Consider the following 23948-nt stretch of genomic DNA (forward strand, 5'->3'; position numbering starts at 1 on the left):
CAATTCATAACTAGGAGAAAATCAGTTACTGTTTCTCCATAAGAGTTGGACTGTCTCCATGGTAGCAAAGGCACTTAAGAAAGTTTTCAAAATTTTATCTGCTGTTTTGTTTTTCACTGAACAGATTATTCAGTTGTATTGGTTCGAACAATTAGCTATTTTGAAATCCCTTAATATGCATATTTTAGGCACTATAAAGCATGTATTTTCCAAATGTATCATTTTTCAAATCTATAATCAAGAAATTCTCAGTTAACTTACATGTCTCTGGGATCCATCATATTCACACCTTTCAATTTTTCCTAGGCTGCCATCTGAGAAATACAGCTTCTCTGCACGGTGGTCAATGGTGAGTCCATTTGGAGTGAGTATGTCTGTACTGACCACCACTTGAGCATTTTTCCCAATCAGAGTAGATCTCATGATACTTGGATGCTGCTCATTCCAGTTGGTCCAAAACATTAAACTAATTAAAATGAAAATTGTGATAATAGATTAAAATTTTCATTAACAGTAACAACATTAGTAGAAACATGGCAATGTCAAATTATTTAAAAAGAAGCAAAATTACTTATCTCATATTCTATGACCCTTGAGGAAGTTTTAGTAATAAGGGGAAATATGTATATTATAGTTGCATATATATTTTTCTCAGTTTCTTAAATGACCTGGAAAATATTTCTGAAAAACAATTATCTTTCAAATAGTAACTTAATTAAACTGAATCAGTTTGATGCATAGTAAAGATTTATTTTAATCAGGGACAAAAATAGTTATTTTAAATTTGCTATGAACTGCAAATATACTCTAACTTATTATTATAATGCTTCAGCAGATCCTGCGTTGTTATCATTTTGGACATCGTTCTTAACCTAACAATATTTCTCTCCTTCAGTTGGTGAAAATCAGAATCTCTCTCTCCCTCTAGGTTTGCTTTTTAAATTCTGCATTCTTCTCTGTTTATATTTTAGAGCAATTACTAAACTCCTATATTTATTTAATGTCTTTTTTCCCTCCTCTGTTTATCAGTGTGATTTTCCTATAAATTACAGTGCTGTTTCTAGAATTCCAGGGGTCACTCTCAAATCCTTAAACATAGTATCTGTTACTTACAGATTTTCTAGAATATTTTAAATCAGTGTTTGTCAAACTATTCTTTGAAGAAGGCCTAGGAGTCTATGGAAGCCTTTAAAGGTCACTGGAAGAGCGGAGAGGCTATAGGGTTCCAGTCTCCAAGGCCTGCTTTTACTGAAACAGCTCTTCTTTCTCCCCCTTTATATTTAGGAGTAACCCTAAGAGTTTACTTGAAGATCAGTTTTTGAACTGAAGAAAAGAAGAAAAGAATGGAGGGAGGGAGGGAGGGAGGAAGGGGAGAAGGAAGGAAAAAGGGAGGAAGGGAGAGAGGAAAGAAAGAAAGGAAGAAGGGAATGAGGGAGGCTGACAGGCAGGCTGCTATATATTTTGAAAAAATATGTTTAATAAACACAGAGAAAAACTAATTGGAATAATATTTCATATTTACAACAAGATTGCATATATCATTCCTATGTAAAGACAATGTAGGATTATAGCCAACATAATTATTCAATATATGGTTTTTAAGTATTATGCAAAAACTTATTACTAGACAATACTCAACTTCACACACACACAAAAAAACCTTTCTACTTGCTAATTTAAAAAAATAACCCCACCAATTAGGGAAAGCTGGGTCATCTATGCTCTTTATTAAAATACTTCATAGCATTTTAATCTATTCTATGGAACATAAAAGTGTTCTCAGTGAGAAAGTGTCAAAACAGTTTGTCCTATGAATTAGTAAATTTGCCAAAAAAAAAAATAAATGGCATTCCACTTTCTTAAATCATGCAGTAGTTTTAACCACATCTTGTAACTTTTAAAATGAAAAGTTTAGTTTAAAAAGTTATTCAGGGCTTCCCTGGTGGCGCAGCGGTTGAGAGTCCGCCTGCCGATGCAGGGGACACGGGTTCGTGCCCCAGTCCGGGAAGATCCCACATGCCACGGAGCGGCTGGGCCCGTGAGCCATGGCCGCTGAGCCTGCGGGTCCGGAGCCTGCGCTCCGCAACGGGAGAGGCCACAACAGTGAGAGGCCCGCGTACCGCAAAAAAAAAAAAAGTTATCCAAATAATATGAAGTATTAAATACACAATTTATTTGCAATATTTTTCTAGATTGTGGGCTTTAGAATTACAGAATTTCCAAGGTATTAGTAGTTCTTTAGTTTCGCCCTTTCACATATAAGAAAACAGAGGCCAGAGAGCTTGAATATTAGTTATAGTTACAGAGCCAAGTTTTGAACTCAAGTAGTCTTTCATCTAGAAATTGATTTGATTTTAAAATTTCTGTTAATCAACATATGAAAGTGATTTGAAGGTGTCATTAATATGTTTAAGGATAAAAATATTTTTATACTTTAATTACATATAATTTTCCAATTAAAATACTTTAGTGTGTTTAAATCTAATTTACAGTTCACCATATATAAGGTGAAAGTGTAATTTTAGCCTATGTAACTGATAATTATAGGATAAAGCACTTATCAATTAAAATTAATCATGTATAATATCATCGGTGATCTCCCTCATGTTTACCTGAAAATTGTCTTATAAATTCCTTTGATCAACTTTAGGATATTTATTATTGTCCTAATACTCTCCTGGTGGATCAGTGTAGCTGACTCAACAACAAGCCCTAGTGATAGGGCAGTGGTGTGAGCAGAACTAGCTCTGCCCAGGCATCTAGAGACCTGTGTCCACCTGAACTAAGTAACCAAATCTGTGTGAGGAGTCAACCTTCTCTTCACCTGCATCTCTCAAACTTTAGAGTCTTAATTTATAAGTTCAATATGTTTAATTAAGTAAAGTAAGTCAATTCTCATCTCTAGTTCTATAAGAGTATCCAGATTGAGTTATTCTCACAATGAGTAATTCATGTGCTCTTTTCTTCTCTCAAGTGATCAGGGTTAGTGTTTATCAGTCATTGTTTTTTATTCTTCCATTTTTCTTCAACATATCTAAAATAAGTTCTTCTATTTCTGCTCTGTGAAACCAGATTGGTCTAATTTCTGTGTCCTTGTTTCGTTTAAGAGTAAAAGCACTTTCTAGTAGTTAACAAATATTCCTACCATATTGCATAAGAGTGAAACTCCATAGACATATTTGTTTTCTACTTAACCTGAGCTTCATTCTTCGGTTTTCATATAATTGTGTTCTTTATAGCATCCCCCGAAACATAACTTTTTTCTAATTTGTTTTATTTTTTATACATTTTATACTATAGCCTGAACATTTTTTCTTGCCATGAATTCTTCATAAGTATTATTATAAATACCTGCACAATATATCATCAAACCGATGTGGACCATGTAGACTATTGTCAAGTATCTAATGTTGAAATTATAGCTGCACACAAAGATCTATTGCTATTATTTATTTCCTCTGTATTTCAATTGGACAGATCCCCAATTGTTAAAATTACTTAATTGAATTACAGAAACACCTTTTAGGTTTCAATACTTGTTAATAGTGTTATTTTTGTTTCAAATTTATGATTTCAATCAGTGATGCATTAATGTCTTTTACATATATGAAAAATGTCTATTCAATCACAGTATTGTCTCTATTTTCCCTTTCATCCTTTAATTTTGCTTTTACTGAATCTCTCATGGAGGTGATGCCTGGCATTTAAAGAGTTCAGACTTCAATTATCCACATTTGTAATAAAAAACAGTCTTATAAAAAACAGTTTTATGAATTGTGAAAAGAGAACTTCAAAGGAAATCTGTATTTTTAATGCTAATTCTCTTTAAAATTAATATAACTTTGATAGTCTTTGACTTATAATTATAATGAAGAAATACAAATTTCTTACTTTTGGCATTCATCTAGGGCTAGCACATGAGGATGGTCATCCTCTGACATGGCAATGACAGCTTCCCTATCAAATGCTCCAGGCCGAGTCTGGTCCACTGTGTGCCTGGTGATGGATGAGGTAGTGGAGCTGGTCCAGTACAGTGTATCCCAGGCTCTGTGATAGGCAAGTCCTTCAACAGAACCCACATCTGATAGGGGAAAGAAAAGAAAAAATTTATACTTTTATCTACAAAAGACTTGGCTTCTGAACAGAAAAAGCAAAAATATAATAATTATGATGCCTATATAATGCTACATAATGCCTACAATGACAGCTGATTACACACTGTAAAACTGAGCTGTGAACTGCTCATGGAGAATTTATACAAAAACATGCATTAAAGACTGAATATTCTTATCCAAAAAAACCTTAATTAAGTAATTGCCTTTTATTTAGGAAAATGGTGGCTCTCTTTTATTTTCATATTTTAGTAATTAATTTTCAAAAAGTATCCAGTGTGCAAGAGTTCAGCGATGCTTTTGAAAATCATATGTCAGAGATACCATTTAAGTACAATCATAATGAGTTTTATCTTGATACTATATCTAGAGACATCAAGGAAAAACAAACACATCAAAAACTACAACAAAGTATCAAAAAGCCAAAATACAACTCTACACTTGCAACTATCAAACCATGGTAGAGAATGTTTTAATAAGTTAATGCAATGAATTTTTTTTATTCTATTCGACTAATGTGATACAAAAACAAAAGAAAATAAAATTAATTGTGAGCTAAGGCATGCTTTAATGTTGACAGAAAAAGATAAATGGTAGTACACATAGTCTAATACATAAAAGTGACAATATGAAAAACAAAAGTAATTATTTCTTTTTTTTTTTTACATCTTTATTGCAGTATAATTGCTTTACAATGGTGTGTTAGTTTCTGCTTTATAACAAAGTGAATCAGTGATACATATACATATGTCCCCATATCTCTTCCCTCTTGCATCTCCCTCCCTCCCACCCTCCCTATCCCACCCCTCCAGGCGGTTACAAAGCACCAAGCTGATCTCCCTGCGCTATGCAGCTGCTTCCCACTAGCTATCTACCTTATGTTTGGTAGTGTATATATGTCCATGCCTCTCTCTCGCTTTGTCACAGCTTACCCTTCCCCCTCCCCATATCCTCAAGTCCATGCTCTAGTAAAACTTTGACAGTCATCCTGAGAAATTAACATTATAACAGGCAGAGTCTTTCTATTGCTTTTCTCTTAAGGAATCTCAAAAGAATTATTAAGCTCTTCTGAAAACAGGTAGATGAAAAGAGCTGTTTTCAGGTTTGAGATGGGTAAATGTTTACTTTGGTGGTCAGTAAGATTTAGTGGGAGAGCAAAACAATATTAAAACTTTTTGAACTACATTTCTTGAATGTTATTAAAATTTTCTCCTTTTGTTCTTTTTCTACATGCAACAGAGGAAAATCCACTAATAATAAAATTAATATCTGCCATTTATTGGACCCTGTCTTTCTGCTAGGAATTGTGTAATTGGTTTGCATACATCACTTTATGTGTAAATCTACTCTGTGAAGTTAGTTTTATTGTTCCTCTTTCCTAAGAAGAAAACTGAAACCTATGGTCACAGAACTAATAGTATTGAAGCAAGATTTTTAACACAGGTCCATGTGCTTCCGTAAGCCTACATTCTTCAGCACCATTATTTAGAGATGGATTTATAGCAGCTATTGCTTATTCTCAATGTACATCAAGCTGGAACCAAACAAATGATTCATTAGATTCAACTTGTCTGACTCTGGGTGAATTGTATCACTAGTAATTTACCATGAATAACCTCTCACACAGTCAACAAAACTACTTATAAGAAATTAATGTGGGTGATTAGTATGGAAACCTAGGCCAGAGATGATGGGAGAAAACATTATAAAACACAATCATAATAAAATCCATTAAGTTTTGCTTATATGAATCATATGGTATTCCTATTTGAGGTGAGTAGGTGGGAGGTTGATAATGGTCAAAAGTATTTCAATTATTAATTAATAAATCATCTATTCCACTGTATTTTTAGCACTTTCATATCATTTCAGAAATGAAGCCAACTCTATTTGTATAATATAAGCCACTCTTTCATCATCCACAAATAGAATGAGAAATGGCATGGCTCTGAAAAAATCCAAGCAAATCAGAATTATTAATCCATCCTCATTTTGTATCTTCCCCTTCCACTGACTTTGACAGATCTTCTTCATGGCTACTTTTTCCTGCCAAATCAGGAAGAAACCACTCGGTTTACCATTGAGATGAAGCAGATGCTTCTCTTCTATGGCTGACACAGTTCCAAGGTTACTAGAGTACATAATACATCTCACTGTCCAGGTATAATCTCTTGTTTTATTTTTTTGTAATAGATGACAACCTGACAGTACACTTAATCATAATCTGGTGCTACATTTAAAAATATTTATCTCTTAAAAAGATATTTAAGGGACTTCCCTGGTGGCGCAGTGGTTAAGAATCCGCCTGCCAATGCAGGAGACATGGGTTTGATCCCTAGTCTGGGAAGATCCCACATGCCATGGAGCAAGTAAGCCCATGTGCCACAACTACTGAGCCTGTGATCTAGAGCCTGCGAGCCACAGCTACTGAGCCTGTGTACTGCAACTACTGAAGCCTGCGTGTCTAGGGCCCATGCTCCGCAACAAGAGAAGCCACCCCAATGAGAAGCCCGTGCACCGCAACGAAGAGTAGCCCCTGCTCACTGCAACTAGAGAAAGCCCGCATGCAGCAATAAAAACCCAACACAGCCAAAAACAAATATAAATAAACTAATTAATTTTAAAAAAGGTATTCAACTCCCTATAAAAATTATATTTGTCATTAGCAAATGGCCAATTAAAACATAAACAACACACCATTATATATAAAATAGATAACCACAAAGACCTACTGTATAACACAGGGAACTATACTCAATATTTTATAATAATGTATAAGGGAAGAAAATCTGAAAAGGACTATATACATATATTTTTTAAAATAATGAAAATATTAAATTTTAAAATCATGAGAATATTTTAGTTGAGATAACATAAAGACATTAATGTCTATTTTATGATAGATATTCCTTCATATTATCTGTTTTTCTCTGAGTTAGTACTCTTAGCATATTTAATTTAAGAAAGAATATATATATATAACTTTGGCAGGCATACTAAGAAATTAACATTATAACAGGCATCATGTGATACATGTGTGTGTGTGTGTGTGTGTGTGTGTGTGCGTGAACACTAAAGTTCCTGAATCAGTTGAACAGGTAAAATAAGTACTTTGAGTCACTGGTCCTGGCAGATAATTACGTAGTCTGAAAACTAAAGTAAAATGCCTATTTATTCCATCAACCAGTCCTGAAATATTGAACAGAGCAAATTAATACAGAGTTAACTCAAGGATGTAGAATACAGCATTGGACCTCAAGGATATAGAATAGGCATAAGTCAGAAAATAACTATTATGGTACTATTTTGGCAGGTAGCCAAGGACTTCATAGAGAAAACACCTTCATCTCATCACCACTGAAGAAGAGAAAACAGCTCCTTCCTGCCTGTGCAGTGTTGTAAAGGCAGGATAAGAGTCTACAAAATGGGAAAGCCAGTGAAGTATTCTTGGGAGGGAGCCACATGTACAAAACATTGCCAATCATCTGGCTGGAATAACTGTCACAGATAAATCCTATCACAAAGTTAACAGGAAATAATATTTATCCCAAGGACATGCTACAACTGTAATGGCCTCCCTGTTGAAAGTATAATATTCTCTTATTCACTGGCTTATTTTCTAAAGCCAAAGAATATCAGAAAGTTTGTTGCTGGAAATTATGTCAGTAGTATGAAGCATCTCAATCTTGTCTGGAGGATCTCAAGACAGAGAAGCAGGCTCAGTTTACAACCCAGGGACAGAGCTTAAAATAAAAAGTTTCTGGACACGACATTCCACATATATCTTACTATATAGTTTCCAGAGAAACAAGATTCTGGGTCCAGTTCACACTCCAGACCTGATGTTGAACTCTAGAGAGTACACATAGCCTTGTTTTACTTTAAGCCTAACAAAATATTACTTAAATTTTGCCTAAACTCACCTTTTTCTAAAAATCCTCTTATAATTACTTTTCCTTCTCTTTTGGGATAGGGGTGAGATAACCTACAGCTCTTCTGGTGTACAGTTTCCCTCATTACAATGAGCCAATATTTGATATGGCTAATCTACAGGTTTACTTGACAAAATCGAAAAGACTTTCATCATAAAAATACTCAACAGACTAGGAATAGAAGTGAGTTTCCTCAAATTGATAAAATCAACCTATTAAAACAAACAAACAAACAAAAAACCAAAAAAGGCTTATACCTTACTTAGCCATGAAAAAAAATGAAAGTTTTCTCCCTAAGACTAGGAACAAGATAAGACAGTCTACTCTTGCCTCTCTATTCAGCATTGTACTGGAAATTCACTCAGGGTAATTGGGAAAATTTTTTAAATAAAAAAAAAAAAGAAAGGAAGGAAGGAATATCATCCTTCCAATCTGGAATATCATTCCAGATTGGAAAACAAGTAAAACCATCTCTTTTTGCAGATGATATACCCTTAGATATACAAAGTCTTAAGCAATTCAGTAGAAAATTATTCGAATTATAAAAACAGTCAACCAGGTTGCAGGGTACAAAGCAACATACAAAATACAGTTGTATTTTTTATACAGTAGCAATAAACAATCAAAAAATGAAATTCAGAAGACAATTCCATTTATAACAGCATTTAAAAGAGTAGAAAATATGACAGGCAAATAAAATTAGAAATAACTTTAGCAAAAGAATTATAATCTTAAAACTTCTACATGAAAAACTACAAAACATCATTGAAAGAAACTAAAGACAAAAAATGGAAAAGTAACTTATGTTAATGACTGGAAGACAATGTTATTAAGATGGCAATAGTTTCCAAATACATCTACAGATTCTATGTAATTCCTATCAAAATCCCAGATGGCTTTTTCCCAGAAATCAACAAACTGATCCTAAAATGCACATGAAAATCCAAGGGACTTAAAATAGCCAAAACAATCTTTAAAAAGAAAAACAAACTTAAAGGAGTCAAACTTTCTGATTTTAAAGTTACTACAAAGGTACAGTAGTCAAGATAGTGTGGTACTACCGTAAGGATAGACATATAGATCAGTGAAACAGAATCAATAGTCCAGAAATAAAGCCTTATTTTTATGGTAAATTGATTTTTGAAAAAGGTATCAGAAAAATTCAATGGTGAAAAAATAATCTCTTCAACAAATGGTTTACAATGACTATATATACACATTCAAAAAAATAATGTCCTCATACCATACAGACACATCCATTCAAAATGTATCTTAGACCTAAATGTAGAAGGTAAGCTACAAAACTCTTAGAATAAAATAGAGGAATACATCTTCATAAACGTGGGTTAGGCAAAGCCTTCTCAGACATGACACCAAATGCATAAATGACAAATGAAATATAGATAAGCTGGACTTCATCAAAATTAAAAACTGTGTACTTCAAAAGACACCACCAAGAAAGTAAAAAGTCAACCCCCAGAATGGGAGAAAATATTTGCAAGTTATTTATGTGATAATGGTCTTGTGTCCAGAATATACAAAGAATTCTCATAATTCAATAATAAATTAACAACACAATGGAAAAAATGAGCAAATAATTTGAATAGATATTTCTCCAATGAAGGTATACAAATGACTGATAAGGACATGAAAAATGCTCAACATTATAAGCCATCAAAGAAACACAAATCAAAATCATACTTCAGATCCACTATGATGACTGTAATCAAAAAAGATAAGTTTTGACAAAGAAGTGGAGAAATTGGAACCCTCATACATTGCTGGTGGGAATGCAATATAGTACAGCTGCTTTGGAAAACAGTCTGGCAGTTTTCAAAAATTTAAACATATAGTTATTACATGATCTAGCAATTCCACTGTTACATCTATCCAAGAAAAATGAAAACATATATCCACATGCACACAAATGTTCACTGCAGCTTTGTTCATAATAGCCAAAGGCAGAAACAGCCCAAATGTCAACTGATAGATACAAGTGATTAACTAGATGGGTTATTTTTACTTTTCTAACTATTGAACTCGTGAATGGATTGCAAGAGATTTCTATGCAGATTGCCTACTATAAATTAGACTTGCCACCCCTTTGTCTGGAGACTTTAGTCATTTTCAGGGTTTTTTTTACCCACATTAATTTGTATTAATTAAATTGTATTAATTATTAATTCAATAAAATGATTATCTAAAAGATCTTTTAGATATAGGCTTTTTAAAAATCTCCTCAGATTATTTAAGGTCATTAACAAATCACACACCGAGACTGACATGTACCAGTAAAGGGTACTGGCCAATGTCTGACCTGAACAAATGACATCCATTCAGATTGACCCAGTACAGACTGCCAAATATGTGGAATGTCAGCCCTGATCAACCCTAATTACAGAAATAGCTTTTACCTGTAGACTCTGACCTAAATTTTTATGTTCTTAAATCCTTTAACTGTTAAAAAGCACATTTTTTAATACTCTAATTTACTAAAAACTGAACAAATTAAATAACTACATTACAGTCTAAAAATTTAAACAATGAACAGTTCTACTGGAAAAAACGTTTTTTTGGTAATTAACCACCCAAACAATAATCTGCTGAGAATTATTAGGAGTTCAGTAAGATGGCAGGCAATAAATAAATAAACCAAAACCCATAGTTCTATTATGTGCAAAGTAACTAGCTAGATATATAATGGAAAGAAGACAATCCAAGTAGCCACTAATGATGTGGGTTCCAGTGAATGAACACATTAGGGAACCATGGACCAAAACCACCTGCCCTGGCCAGACACAATAATAACTGCTTGCATGAGTTACCTCACAACAGGAGGTCCTGATAAGGAACTCAGAACTAACAAGCTACCACTAACCAGAAGAATTTGGGAGGGGCCAAAAGGAAGGAGGAGACACCAGCCATAATATGTCCTGCCAACCTCTCAGAAACCTTCACACCGGAATCCACCTTGGCTGAGAGATGTGAGGGCCACCAGAAAGGACTGAATCAGATCAAATAAGGGTATAAGCAAGATGATTGGCCAGAGACAACCTGGAAACTAACCCCATTACCATAAAACCTGAGACTGTGAGCCATGTGGCAAGGCAGGTCTCCTGGGTTCCCTTACCCTGCTGCTCTCCGCCACGGTGCTCCTTCCCAATAAAGTATTTTGCTTCCAAGTGTTAAAAAAGAGCCCACTAGGGCTTCCCTGGTGACGCAGTAGTTGAGAGTCCGTCTGCCGATGCAGGGGACACGGGTTCGTGCCCCGGTCTGGGAAGATCCCACATGCCGCGGAGCGGCTGGGCCCATGAGCCATGATCGCTGAGCCTACGCGTCCGGAGCCTGTGCTCCGCAACGGGAGAGGCCACAACAGTGAGAGGCCCGCGTACCGCAAAAAAAAAAGAAGAGCCCACTCTTGGGCCCTGGAAGGGGTCCCCTTCCTGCAACAAACATATCTATAAAACTGCATCACCCTTCACCATCTGAATTCGACTCTTCTTGTGCCCAAAGTATTGCAATAAAGCTACCTTTCATGAATGTGGATCCCTTAACTTCAGGCCCTCAGCCCTCTAACAAGAGGAAACCCAACCTCTCTGGAAGACTTTTTATTTTTGCAATCTATCTCTAACAAAGACAGGCTTTTACTATCATCCCAAAGGTTAATTCCCTAGAACTAGAGTATCTCAAATATTTCCATGTTAAAAGAGAGTCTTAGTTTTACACTGCATAACAAAAGAGGCCTATTTACTCTCATTCCCAGAACAAAGGAACAATTTGCCCTAAGGGAGTATGGAAGCAAATGGAAATGACTCGAAGCTGTTAAGTAACAGTGTATTTTTTTTTTCTTAATCTTACTCTTTGTGTTTTGGGTTTTTTTTCCAGATTTAGAAACATTCAAAGTCTGAATATCAACCTGAACTCCTGACTCAGCTGAAAATTATATTGACTCAAACAGGTCTCAACAAATGCCTCTATCTTGTGTCATCACTAATGTAAGCCAAGACATATAAGAGATGAAAAAATTGAGCATATGGGTAATTATAGTTGTGTCATTTTGTCACCAAGGCTATTGCCCCAGAATCATACCCCTGCCCCTCCCTCAAATGGAAACCAATTGCTCTTATCTAAGTTCCAGGGGGAAGCTGCAAAGGGAAAAACAAGAACTGATTATAACCAGCTAAGCCCCAAATGGTGGAAGATTTCATTTCCAGTAGACCTTGAGCCTCATTATATGGTCACTGTAATACATTAGCATGCTAAATGACACACCCACTAGCATCGTGACAGTTGACAGTTGCCATGACAATAACAGGAAAAGCTCAAACAAGGAGTGAAAAGGAGTGTTGCCTCTGTTCCTGTACAAACCACACCCCTGTTCTCAGATAAGTCATGAATATTCCTCCCTCTTTCCAAATCCCTCTCTTTTACATCGACCCTCCTATGTATATGGTGTCTCAGCCCAAACTGAATTGAGAAGTTGATGTGCAAACTAAGTTCTCAATTCTCCATTCTCTACCACTGAATAAAAATTATGCTGTTCCAGTCTCAGCATCGGTTTTGTGATTGGCTGTGCAAATCCGAGCGGAAAAAGAATCTCTCCAACAGAGACAAATGGACTTGGCCTCAGCTAGGACCCTGGCACGGGTTCAGGCAACCAGTTCAGTAACAAATTCTTCAGGAGTAATTGGAGATAAGCACTGACTCAACCTAAATGAAGCCAACATTGGTATGCCAAGGGCTCCCAGGGAAGGACAAACACCCTATGGTTTCTAAAATCCTCAGTTATATCATACTTCATCCTCCAGGGCAAGGTGAGGAGATCTGATATGTACAGACTTTCTTTGAGAAATATAATTGCAGGGTGACTTGGAACTCATCCTCATTTCCTTTGTGAGAAAGTAAGTCATCAGGCCAAAATCATAAACCAGAACATTCTTGAGAAAGAGGTGTATCTGCCCATCCTCAGGGGTCTGGATAAGATCCATCATTTCCCTTAATGAATTCATATTCTGTAAAACAATCTCAACTTATAAACAATTCACTTATAAACATTTAGCATAGACAATAATTTCTTCATATGATATGAGAGAAATTAGGAAAGTTTTCTTACCCATACTAAGACCCTGGTAAACTTTCAAGTTTCTCTAAGTCCATTATTAGATATGTGTTCCCTTGGTTTAAAGCCTTTTCCAGGTGTTCTTGCTTTAAATACGCTTCAGAGGATAACTTCCTAAGTTAGTAATGATTAATGCTTTACAATGTATTATATTTTATTATTTTTAATGGGCCATAAAATGTAGACTTCCTTATGTAGAAAAAAGATGACAACTTCAAAAATACAGTCTGGAAAGAAGCATAGAAATGAGGGCTTTGGTAATCTAGAAATAGTACAAGTACAGTTGACCTTTGAACAACAGGGGTTTGAACTGTGCAAGTCCATTTACACCCAGATTTTCTTCACTATGTATTACAGTAATACACAACCTGTGGTTGGTTGAATCTGTGTATGAACCACCTATATGAAGGAGAGAATGTAAAGTTATATGCATATTTTTGGCTACTCAGAGTGTTGGTACCACAACCCCCATGTTGTTTGACGGCCATCTGTATAGGAGGATTCTTAACAGAAATGCAGTACTATACCCAGTTTACCAGCTATTCTTTGGTGATAAATTAGTAATTTCAAGAAAAAGTATTTACTGTACATTTGTTGATTGTATGTGTTTACGTAAGTAATAAATATGGTGCATACAATTAATTGGACAGAACACACACACACACACACACACACACACACACACACACGTTGCTTTTGATGATTTTATGATTCCCATTCCAGAATGGACAACAGCCCTGTAAACTGAATTCAGTCAAGAGCAGTTACAATGTTGTTGACTTCTGCACCAGAAATGTAACGTTTTATCCAACCATTAATGTATGCATTTCCTCCTTCTTCTCTTCCCCTTCTTCTTCCCCCTTTCCTCCTCCTTTCTTCCTCTCCTTCTCCTCTTTTTCTTTCCTTCTTTTAATTTCCCCTTCCTTCTTCAGATATCTGGTCTAGCATCTCTGATAGCCTTTTTTTTTTTTTCCTACATCCCATTGTTTGGTTCTGATTCACAGTTTCACTTGCTCCTTCAGTATTCTCCCATGTCCTACAACCATTATCTCTTGTCTGATTCTGCCTTCTACCTAACACACACACAAACACATATATTATAATAACCCTTTAATTTGTGGATTTCAGACCTTAATATCACTCTGACTTGAATACATGTCACCCTTTCTATGTCATTCTGATTCACAGCATAATTACCTGCATTAGCTTTATCTCTCCCTCTAATTGATGGACTTCTATGGAGTGGAGAAAATATTATTCCAGCCATCCATTTGTTCCTCTGCAAGTTCTTGGCATTTTGAAGCTACTGTATCAGCTGATTGGGCTTAAACTTATGAGACTCAGTACAAGCTAACATTTCATATTCTGTTGTCAAATTTGTTCCTTTACAATCATATATAAATAATGATCTAATATCAATGTATTTAAGCTACATACAAATAATTAAAATCGAGTAATTTTTTTTCTAAATCACTACAATGCTTAGAACAAATAAGTGTAAGTAACAAACTAGTTTTGTTTTTAATAGCTTTAGATAATCAAAAACAATAGTAAATTATCTTGATTTTTAGATACCAAGGCTCTTGTCCTTTTAAAAGGATTTTGTATATATAACAGCTTGCCTCTTTCAGAAAAGCTGAAGTCATTTTTTTGGAGTATTGAACAACTAAGCAAAGATATAAAGCAACATGTGTATTTGAGGGAATAGCTTTTCAATATTAATTAGAGGATGAAATTCTTCACAGAATAATATAAATCTGCATAGTAATTTGACTTTAGATTTTAGAGCTATTGTTATCAGGAATCCAAGAAAAAGTAATGAGATTAACAGATTAATTAAGAGACTAATCTTTCAAAAATGTTTAAGCATTATAACTGTACATTGCATGAAGATATTAACTATTTAAGAGTATAAATTATAGTATCAAGTGGATAAATTTAAGGGATGAATGTCATAAAATCCTCTTGTTTCATATATATATATTACTTATGGGTCACTCCATTTTTAATATTTTAAATATACTATTTATTCTTTGATAAAAACACAAAGTTAGATGGAACAAATAAAACTGTGGAATCAATTAAATTATTTGCAATATTTCCAGAGCAGTTAATATTAGCATTCATTCAGAAACATATCCTTTAGCTTCCCACCAAACCTACAAATCTATCTCAATTGTATCTCACTCCCTCCTGTTGAGAAGTGTCTGTCTCCCTATAGAGAGGAAATCCACTACTTGTGCTCTGGATTATGCTGTCTTCTCTCTCTCCTTCTCAAGGATGTTGGTCATTTTGTTTTCTCTGCTCTTTCCTACAACATAAAGGCCTCCGTTTTATTGAATCATCTGACTTCTATTATAACAACTACACTGAAACTACTCTTTTCAAGATAACCCGCAATTTCTCTACTGTTAAATCCAATGCACATTTTCTTCATCTTATCAAGTTACTTAGCAGATATTCACTGTCTTCCTTCCTCTTGAAATCTTTTCAAAAGTTGTTTTGTTTGTGTTTTTTGGCATGCTCTCTCCTGTTTTTCTCATATCTCACTGGTATCTCCTTTCCAGTATCTTTGTTAGCAACCCCTCTGACCAACATCTAAATGTAGGCATTATCTAAGGTCCTCTTCTCTTTCTTTTCTACTCTCTGTTATCTCATTTATTCCCATGGAATTAAATACCATCTACATGCTTATATATTTCTTTTCCTTTGCCCTTTGTTTATTTCATAATCTACTAGAATGTTGTTTGTTATTTGTATTCTTTTTGTCTGTCACCCCACTATAATGCACAGAACAAGCAACTGAAATTATTTGTGGAATAAATACATGAATTTCTGCTACATTAATACACTGAAGGCAGTATCTGTATATTTATGCTTTAATTTTTATATGCCTAATTGTTAATTTATTTTATAAGACCCAGAATATTGGAGAAGCATATAGGATAATCATTAGCACAAACTCTGGGTTCAGATAATGGCTTTGCACTATCACTTTACAGCCTATATGCCCTGACCATGGACAATTCATTTATCTTTTCTGTATTTTCATTTCCTCCTCTGTAATATGAGAATAATAATAGTATTAAATTAATAAGACATTGGGATGATCATATGAGTTAACATGGGTAAAGTGTTTAAAACAGTGTCTAGCACAAAGGGCTTAATATATGTTGGCAATATTATTATTATTGCATTGCTCTACACAAGGCTATAGCCAATTATGCTTAACAATGCTGATGCTTTGTTGGATAAATTATCATCCCCATTTTTCCACAAGTGTAATACTAGAAATATTAGCTATTATAGGAGTGGGTTTTGAACTCTAAGAGGCTACAATCTGCATTTGTATATATAAGTCTCTCTTTATTAAAGAAGTTTAGCTCTAGTTTATTTATTCCTCATCCCTTGGAATAAGCTTAGCTATCCAAACCACTTACTGTATCTTTGACTCTTATTATTACTGATAGGATGATAATGTAAATATTTGATAACTTCATAGGTGGAAAAGTGATGGGACTATTAGAAAATTTAAATACTAGAAAATATTAAATTTTGATAACAATGTGAAAGAGACAAGGACAGAGATCTGTGAGGAAGAAAGTAAAGACATAAATAGAGGTGATTTTGTTTTTCAAATGGGCAATAAATGAAGCAGGAAAATAAAGAAAGGCCATTTCAGATGACGAGGATCAGAGAGAGAGAGAGAGAGAAAGCCTCAATTCTTTATGGCCAGGTTTTGCAAAGAAAAAGGATGGAAATTCGTATTAGAACTAGAAAGGAACTTAAGAGGTGGATAGAAACATTTGATCTCTAGGAAATAACAGAGTGTTTTGACATTCAACTCAATATGATGAGGTATTAGAAAATTTATTTAAGTAAATGAATATTATCCTCTGATCTTTTAAAACACGTGCTATATTCAGAATTTTATGTTTGTTCCACACATATAATAAATTCATTACATAAAAACACTATATATTATACGTGCACACAATATTAAAATACCATAATGTAAGAAAAAAACACTTGGCCTGCCAACTAAAAATATCAGTAAGAAAAATAAAGTCTCACCTTATAAGTTATTCCCACTGAAATGTGGTTTAAGTAATTAAAAAATTAAAATTAAATTAAAATTTAAAATGTTTAAATGGAGTGGAAGGTATATAATCATAAACACACTTATCTAATATTTAAAGCAAAATAAAAAATGTTAAATTCCCTGCAAATACCCCAATAGCAAATAATTATAATAAAGGGAATTATTTATTGAGTACTTACTGTGTGCTCAGCCCTGTAAAGAAGGAATACACAAAAAGGGGGACCCTAGAATCTACGAGAAGAAAATACCCTTTTTTAACACTAACATGCTATTAAGTGCTAAATTATTTTTTATAGATTTTTAAGTATAAAAATTCAGGGAGTTACATGTGCTTTTTTGAATAAGCTTACATCACCACATGTACCACATTCACTTCAGTTACACAGGCATTCATGTTAAAATATCTTCAATTTTCACCTACTCCCTAAAGCTAATCATTTGAGTCTATGCAATCTATTATTTTTTTAATATCTTTATTGGAGCATAATTGCTTTACAATGGTGTGTTTGTTTCTGCTTTATAACAAAGTGAATCAGCTATACATATACATATATCTCCATATCCCCTCCCTCTTGCATCTTCCTCCCACCCTCCCTATCCCACCTGTCCAGGGGGACACAAAGCACTGAGCTGATCTCCCTGTGCTATGCGGCTGTTTCCCACTAGCTAACTATTTTACATTTGGTAGTGTATATATGTCCATGCCACTCTCTCACTTCATCCCAGCTTACCCTTCCCCATCCCTGTGTCCTCAAGTCCATTCTCTACATCTGCATCTGTATTCTTGTCTTGCCCCTAGGTTCTTCAGAACCTTTTTTTTTTTAAGATTCCATATATATATGTTAGCATACAGTATTTCTTTTTCTCTTTCTGACTTACTTCACTCTGTATGACAGACTCTAGGTCCATCCACCTCACTACAAATAACTCAATTTTGTTTCTTTTTATGGCTGAGTAATATTCCATTGTATATATGTGCCACATCTTTATCCATTCATCTGTCAATAAACACTTAGGTTGCTTCCATGTCCTGGCTATTGTAAACAGAGCTGCAATGAACATTATGGTACATGACTCTTTTTGAATTATGGTTTTCTCAGGGTATATGCCCAGTAGTGGGATTGCTCAGTCCTGTGGTAGCTCTATTTTTAGTTTTTTAAGGAACCTCCATACTGTTCTCCATAGTGGCTGTATCAATTTACATTCCCACCAACAGTGCAAGAGGGTTCCCTTTTCTCCACACCCTCTCCAGCATTTACTGTTTGTAGATTTTTTGATGATGGCCGTTCTGACTGGTGTGAAGTGATATCTCATTGTAGTTTTGATTTGCATTTCTCTAATGATTAATGATGTTGAGCATTCTTTCATGTGTTTGTTGGCAATCTGTATATCTTCTTTGGAGAAATGTCTATTTAGGTCTTCTGCCCATTTTTGGATTGGGTTGTTTGTTCTTTTGATATTGAGCTGCATGAGCTGTTTGTATATTTTGGAGATTAATCCTTTGTCAGTACGCAACGTATTTTTAAAATTTCTATTTCTCACCAGCATTAGTGTCTACATTCACCTCTAAGCAAAGTATTAAACCTCTCTATTTCCTCCCTTTATCTCCATCCTTATCATTTTTAGTCACCTAAAATTATTTATCAGAACTTTGGTTTACTTATCCTCACCATTTCTCAACTGCTACAACTTTCTCTACATCAACACCAGCCCTGGGTTTCAACTTGGTTCTCATTCTCTTCCACCTGTTACCTTCTTATTTGTCAGCATTTTCATGAAAACTGAAGTTAATAATTGTTTGCACCTCCAAGTTTGAGCACAAAATCTGCCTTTCATCATACAATTAATTACTGTACTCAGACTATGATATCTGCCCTACCAAAAACTAGACAATAGGGTCAATCACTTTAATGATGTCCTTACTACTGGTGTCAGCTTTTATGCCTTTCTGGACCTTCATCATAATTCCTCCAACGCTGTACTTCTCTTTCAGAAATGGAAGATTGTTAGAGGAAAGGACAGAATCATGGGCCAAATTCATCTGGTACAACTTTAGCTTAGCCTTTTGTTCTTCCTGACACATTTCAGTGTTGCCTTGGTGATTTATATGCCACTCACTCTTCACAGTGTCTCATTCTCTTTTATTTCTTCCCATAATTCTCTCCTTGCTTGACTTTCATGATTATATACATTCTTGTCTCTCTCCCTGTCTATTCCTATTCCCCCCACTCCTAATCCCCATTATGAGTGTTCCCCAAGGCTCTTAGTGAATATAAGACAGCTTAGCAATAGAAGCACCTGCAGGATGACCCCTGACAAGGATTGCCTCCTAGCCATGTTCCTCTGAGCCCTTTTCTGGACTAAGCCTCAATCTGGGCCTACAGAAATGACAAACTCTCAGCACAAATGAGTTCATCTACACCCTGCCCCCCACATTAAAAAATTAAACAAACACTAACCTATTTTCTAACAGCTCAAGGCAGCATCCCTAGGATGACCCTAGACCCCCTTAAAGTACCTGCATGAGAAAACTCAAAGCTGCTAAAAGAATCTACTGCTCTTTCCAGCCAACACTTGCTGATAGGTCCCTGCCCACCCTTCCTCAGAGCATTTACTAAAAAAGAGCTTACAGTTGTGGATCCTTCCTCTGTCCCTTTTATTATACACATCTCCTATAATTCAAGAGTGTCTTTTTCAAGGATCTGAAAACTCTTCCTTTGAAATGTAATCATCAGGCAGATAGGAGCTGTGTCTCCCAGTCTCCATGGGAGAACAGAATCCTAACTTTGATAACTGCCAGTTAGCAGACACAGCTAGCCTAATCAAATTCACACTGACCCATCCTTGGTAATTTTTTTCTTCCCTTCCCTGTTTACCCCACTCCTTACTCTGTCATTCTCCCTTTAAATCATTCAGTCACCTCTGTACAAATCATAGTTGAGTTCAGTTCATGCTGGACCCTCTTCCTTACTGCAATAGTATATTACTAATTAAAATCTGTCCTTACCACTTTAACTAGTGTCCGGCTTTCTTTATCTTTGCTCCCCAAATTTCTACTGCGAATTCTACATACTTCTCTCTAACTCCATTTTCAGAAGAAAACTTAGGAGATTTAGAGTGCTTCTTAACTCTACGGAGTAATCTTTTTCTTCCAAATAGTATTATTTGCCCCTCAAAAGAAACCTCTTTATTATAGTTAAATAACTAGATAAACCACTTATAGGAAGTGTTGAAGAGCTGTCTTGAGTAGCATATTTGAGGTTAAAATAGATGGTCTGAATATCAGGTTTTTTGTTTTTGTTTGTTGATAATAAGACTAGAGAGAGCTGAATTGCTCAGGAAAATAAAGTAGATTTCTCAGTGCTATGTGATAGAAGAGATGATAGTTAAAGAGAGAAATTTGGGGACGGAAACACTAAGATCTTATTGGGAATTTCCTGTGTGGTGTTCAATGAGACCCCTGGTTTGCATGTTTCCATGAAATCCCCAATAAAATATCCACTTCTTATTTAGGCTTGTTCACTGGAAACCTTAGTAGGGATATGGACTCAAGGAGGATTCAGGGCAAGAGCTTAAAGCTGTGCTTGGAAATTCCAGCATGTCTGGGTTATGGTTATAGATTTAGATTATGTTCTTCTGCCATTAGATACATATTTTTTTTAAAAAAAGGATACCATATATGCACTTTTGAATGAAACTTTTCTCTAAGCAAAGTAAAATAAAATGTGTGTCATAACATCCTTCTCCTAGTCATCCAATCACCAATTCCATTTATCTTGAAAAAATGTCCTCAGAAAACTGTCTTCTCAAGATGCCTTCCTCATATTAGGCTCTTCTCTCACCTCTTCTCACTTTACAGTATTACTTTGCCTATACTTCTATTTTCATACTTATTAAGCTGGATCATAATAATGTTAAGATCTATTTCTCTAACCATGTTGCAAGCACCTTAGTGATGACTTATTTATCTGAATAAGCACTGTCTTTCTGGGATTGACCACTTAAAATACAGAAATAGGTTTTATATGTCTTAGTCACATTTGTATCTCCAGAACCTAGTGATGGTAGGTAATAAGTGTGTCTCATGTTTGCTGAATTCCCAAATAAAATGCTCAAAAATTAATTTTTAAATTAAGCATAGAGCAGTGCAGTGTGTGGGAGCTAATCTAATTTTTAATTTTAATTTTAGACATTCACTAAAAATAACCAAATTATTATTTAAAAATCACTCATCACAAAATTAAAATGATAAATGTATTAATAATGCCATTCCCTTGGCAATATTTTCTTTACATATTATCAAAAGTCAATAATAGGCTTTCATGTTCAGACACACTGATCTATTTAAAACAAAACTTTTTTGGGGGAAGACAACATAAAACTGTGGTTTGGGACAGAATTACTTCGGAATTTGTTACTCGTACTATATATTCTTTGTTCTTATGTCTAACCTTTCTCTCCCCTGATTCTATTTTTTTTCTTTCAAATATGAATGTGGCCACTGATTGCTCACAGAACATCCTCATGGCCCCTCTATTTCCCAACTGCTTGTAATTTAGCTGTATTGATATGATTAATTCTGGCACATAACTTCTGGTGATGAATGGGAAAGATGTGTATCATTTTTAAGTTAAAGCAGAGAAGAGCAGGATAAGTTCTCTACAATTTTTCTTGCCCTGTCATGATCTTGGAAGCCACTTGACATGGTAGAGAGGATTGGAAGCAGTCTACATGGCTGAATAACTTCATGAAGGAGGGCTGCCTCGTGGAGTCCTCCAACTTGCCTCAGAGTTTGCATAAACCAGAAATAAATATAAATATGTTAAACTCTGCCCCCCGCTGAAAAAAAAGAATGTGCTACTGAAATAGACATTAAGAAAATTATTTCCTTACCTAATCTTAAATGCTGTCATAAAAGACTTTCATGCTTCAATACTGTCAGTTTAAATAATCTCTTTGTTCAGTCTACAGTTGTTAGTCTCACAGTGTTCATTCTTTAAAAATCATTCTTTAATGCCAAAATTCCATTTCTAAATTGTAAATTCAGTCAAGGAATCAATATCTGGGACTACACAAACTGAAATCTAAGAATTTACCCTTACAATCCATTTAAAGAATGATCTGATGATGGGCTTCCTTGGTGGCACAGTGGTTGAGAGTCTGCCTGCCAATGCAGGGGACGCAGGTTCGGGACGCGGGTTCGTGTCCCGGTCCAGGAAGATCCCACATGCCGCAGAGCGGCTGGGCCCATGAGCCATGGCCGCTGAGCCTGCGCGTCCGGAGTCTGTGCTCCGCAACGGGAGAGGCCACAACAGTGAAAGGCCCGCGTACCGCAAAACAAAAACAAAAATAAAAACAAGAATGATCTGATGTGGTGTCAAAATTTGCATGCTAATTTTCTGAAGACATTTCATTTATAAATGATTCAGGTATAAGTTATTAAGAAATAACATTGCTGCCAAAATGTATTTGTTAACTAACTACTATTTTAACAATTTGCTGGCAGAAAATTATTTTAACAAGCTACATTAAACTTTTTAGAAACCAAAATTTTATCCTTAATAGTTTATGAAACACATCCAATAATTTTATCCTCTGTTTATACTATCAGTTCACGTACACTATGTCCTGAACTTTGATTTCTTTCATTATTGAGTAATTACAAGCCCTGAATGCCATTTGTCCTGTTAAATTACTCTGTGAAAACTGAAGGAAGTAGCAACACTACCTTCCATCTATTTCATTCAAATAACAATAATAGTTAAAATTTATAAAGTATATATTGAGAATACGCATGCTAACTAACCTATCTTACAGGTTAGCAATTTTGGGACTCAGAAGTCACAAAAATTATAAAATATCTAATTAATAGTTAGCATTTATTGAACACTTAACTATGTGCTTGCCACTATTTTGAGAGTTTACATTATTTAACCTAAGGACCCAAGTATCTGACAGGTGACAGCTCTGTCCTTTCAGTCTGGCTGCCCAAGTATTTTCTCTTTCTTACATCAAACTCCTAGACCAACACAAAGGCAGAATGTGAGCATCTTAAGTGGTATATTGCTTTGAAGAATACCACACAGAAATCTGTATTTCAAGTAAAAGGTGATTAAACAGAATAGAAATCTAGGGGAGAGTTATACTAAGTTAGAAATAAGGTATGTTAACGACCGACCTACTTATAAATAGATCTATTATGGAAACAAAAAGCAATGTGTCAGTGTGATCCAGACAGGTCAATATATCCTTTTAAAGACTAATTGTTTTTCACAGCAGAAAGGTAAGATGTGACTTTGATGCTGGGGACTCTTCTTTCTGATCTTCTTTTCTCTTTTCTGACACCATGTTTTTCTTTGCACTTCAGGGGACCCAGGGAAAAGTAAAATTTCAGATAAGGCTGTATATTCACATAATCAGCAGTACAAAGCCTTAGCAAACATAGTTTAAAAACAAGTAAAGGGCTTTCTACTCAGATAAAGTGATAATAGTTAACATTCATACTGTCGAGAAAATAATTATGATTATTTTTCATAAAAAAAATGAAAATGTAAGTTCTCCCTTGAAAAAAATCTACCATTACTCAGATATTCATTTATTGTTTCCTTTAACTAAACAGCTGATCCTCCAGAATCTTACCTAAGAAGGAAGATTTTTAAACTCATTGAGGACTCTCTTTTTAT

The 23948-nt window shown here is 35.0% G+C and overlaps 1 protein-coding gene across 1 annotated transcript in view; it reads right to left on the reverse strand.

Moving 5' to 3' along the window:
• LRP1B (LDL receptor related protein 1B) overlaps positions 1-23948 on the reverse strand; it is a 1473103-nt gene that overhangs the window by 326422 nt on the left and 1122733 nt on the right. Inside the window, exons 42-43 of the mRNA XM_065880137.1 lie at positions 3892-4081; positions 262-466 (exon numbers count right to left, since the gene is read on the reverse strand). Coding sequence (XP_065736209.1) covers positions 262-466; positions 3892-4081 — 395 coding nt within the window. The remainder of the gene's footprint in view (positions 1-261; positions 467-3891; positions 4082-23948) is intronic.

Source organism: Phocoena phocoena, chromosome 7, assembly GCF_963924675.1.
Source record: "Phocoena phocoena chromosome 7, mPhoPho1.1, whole genome shotgun sequence".
NCBI lineage: Eukaryota > Metazoa > Chordata > Mammalia > Artiodactyla > Phocoenidae > Phocoena > Phocoena phocoena.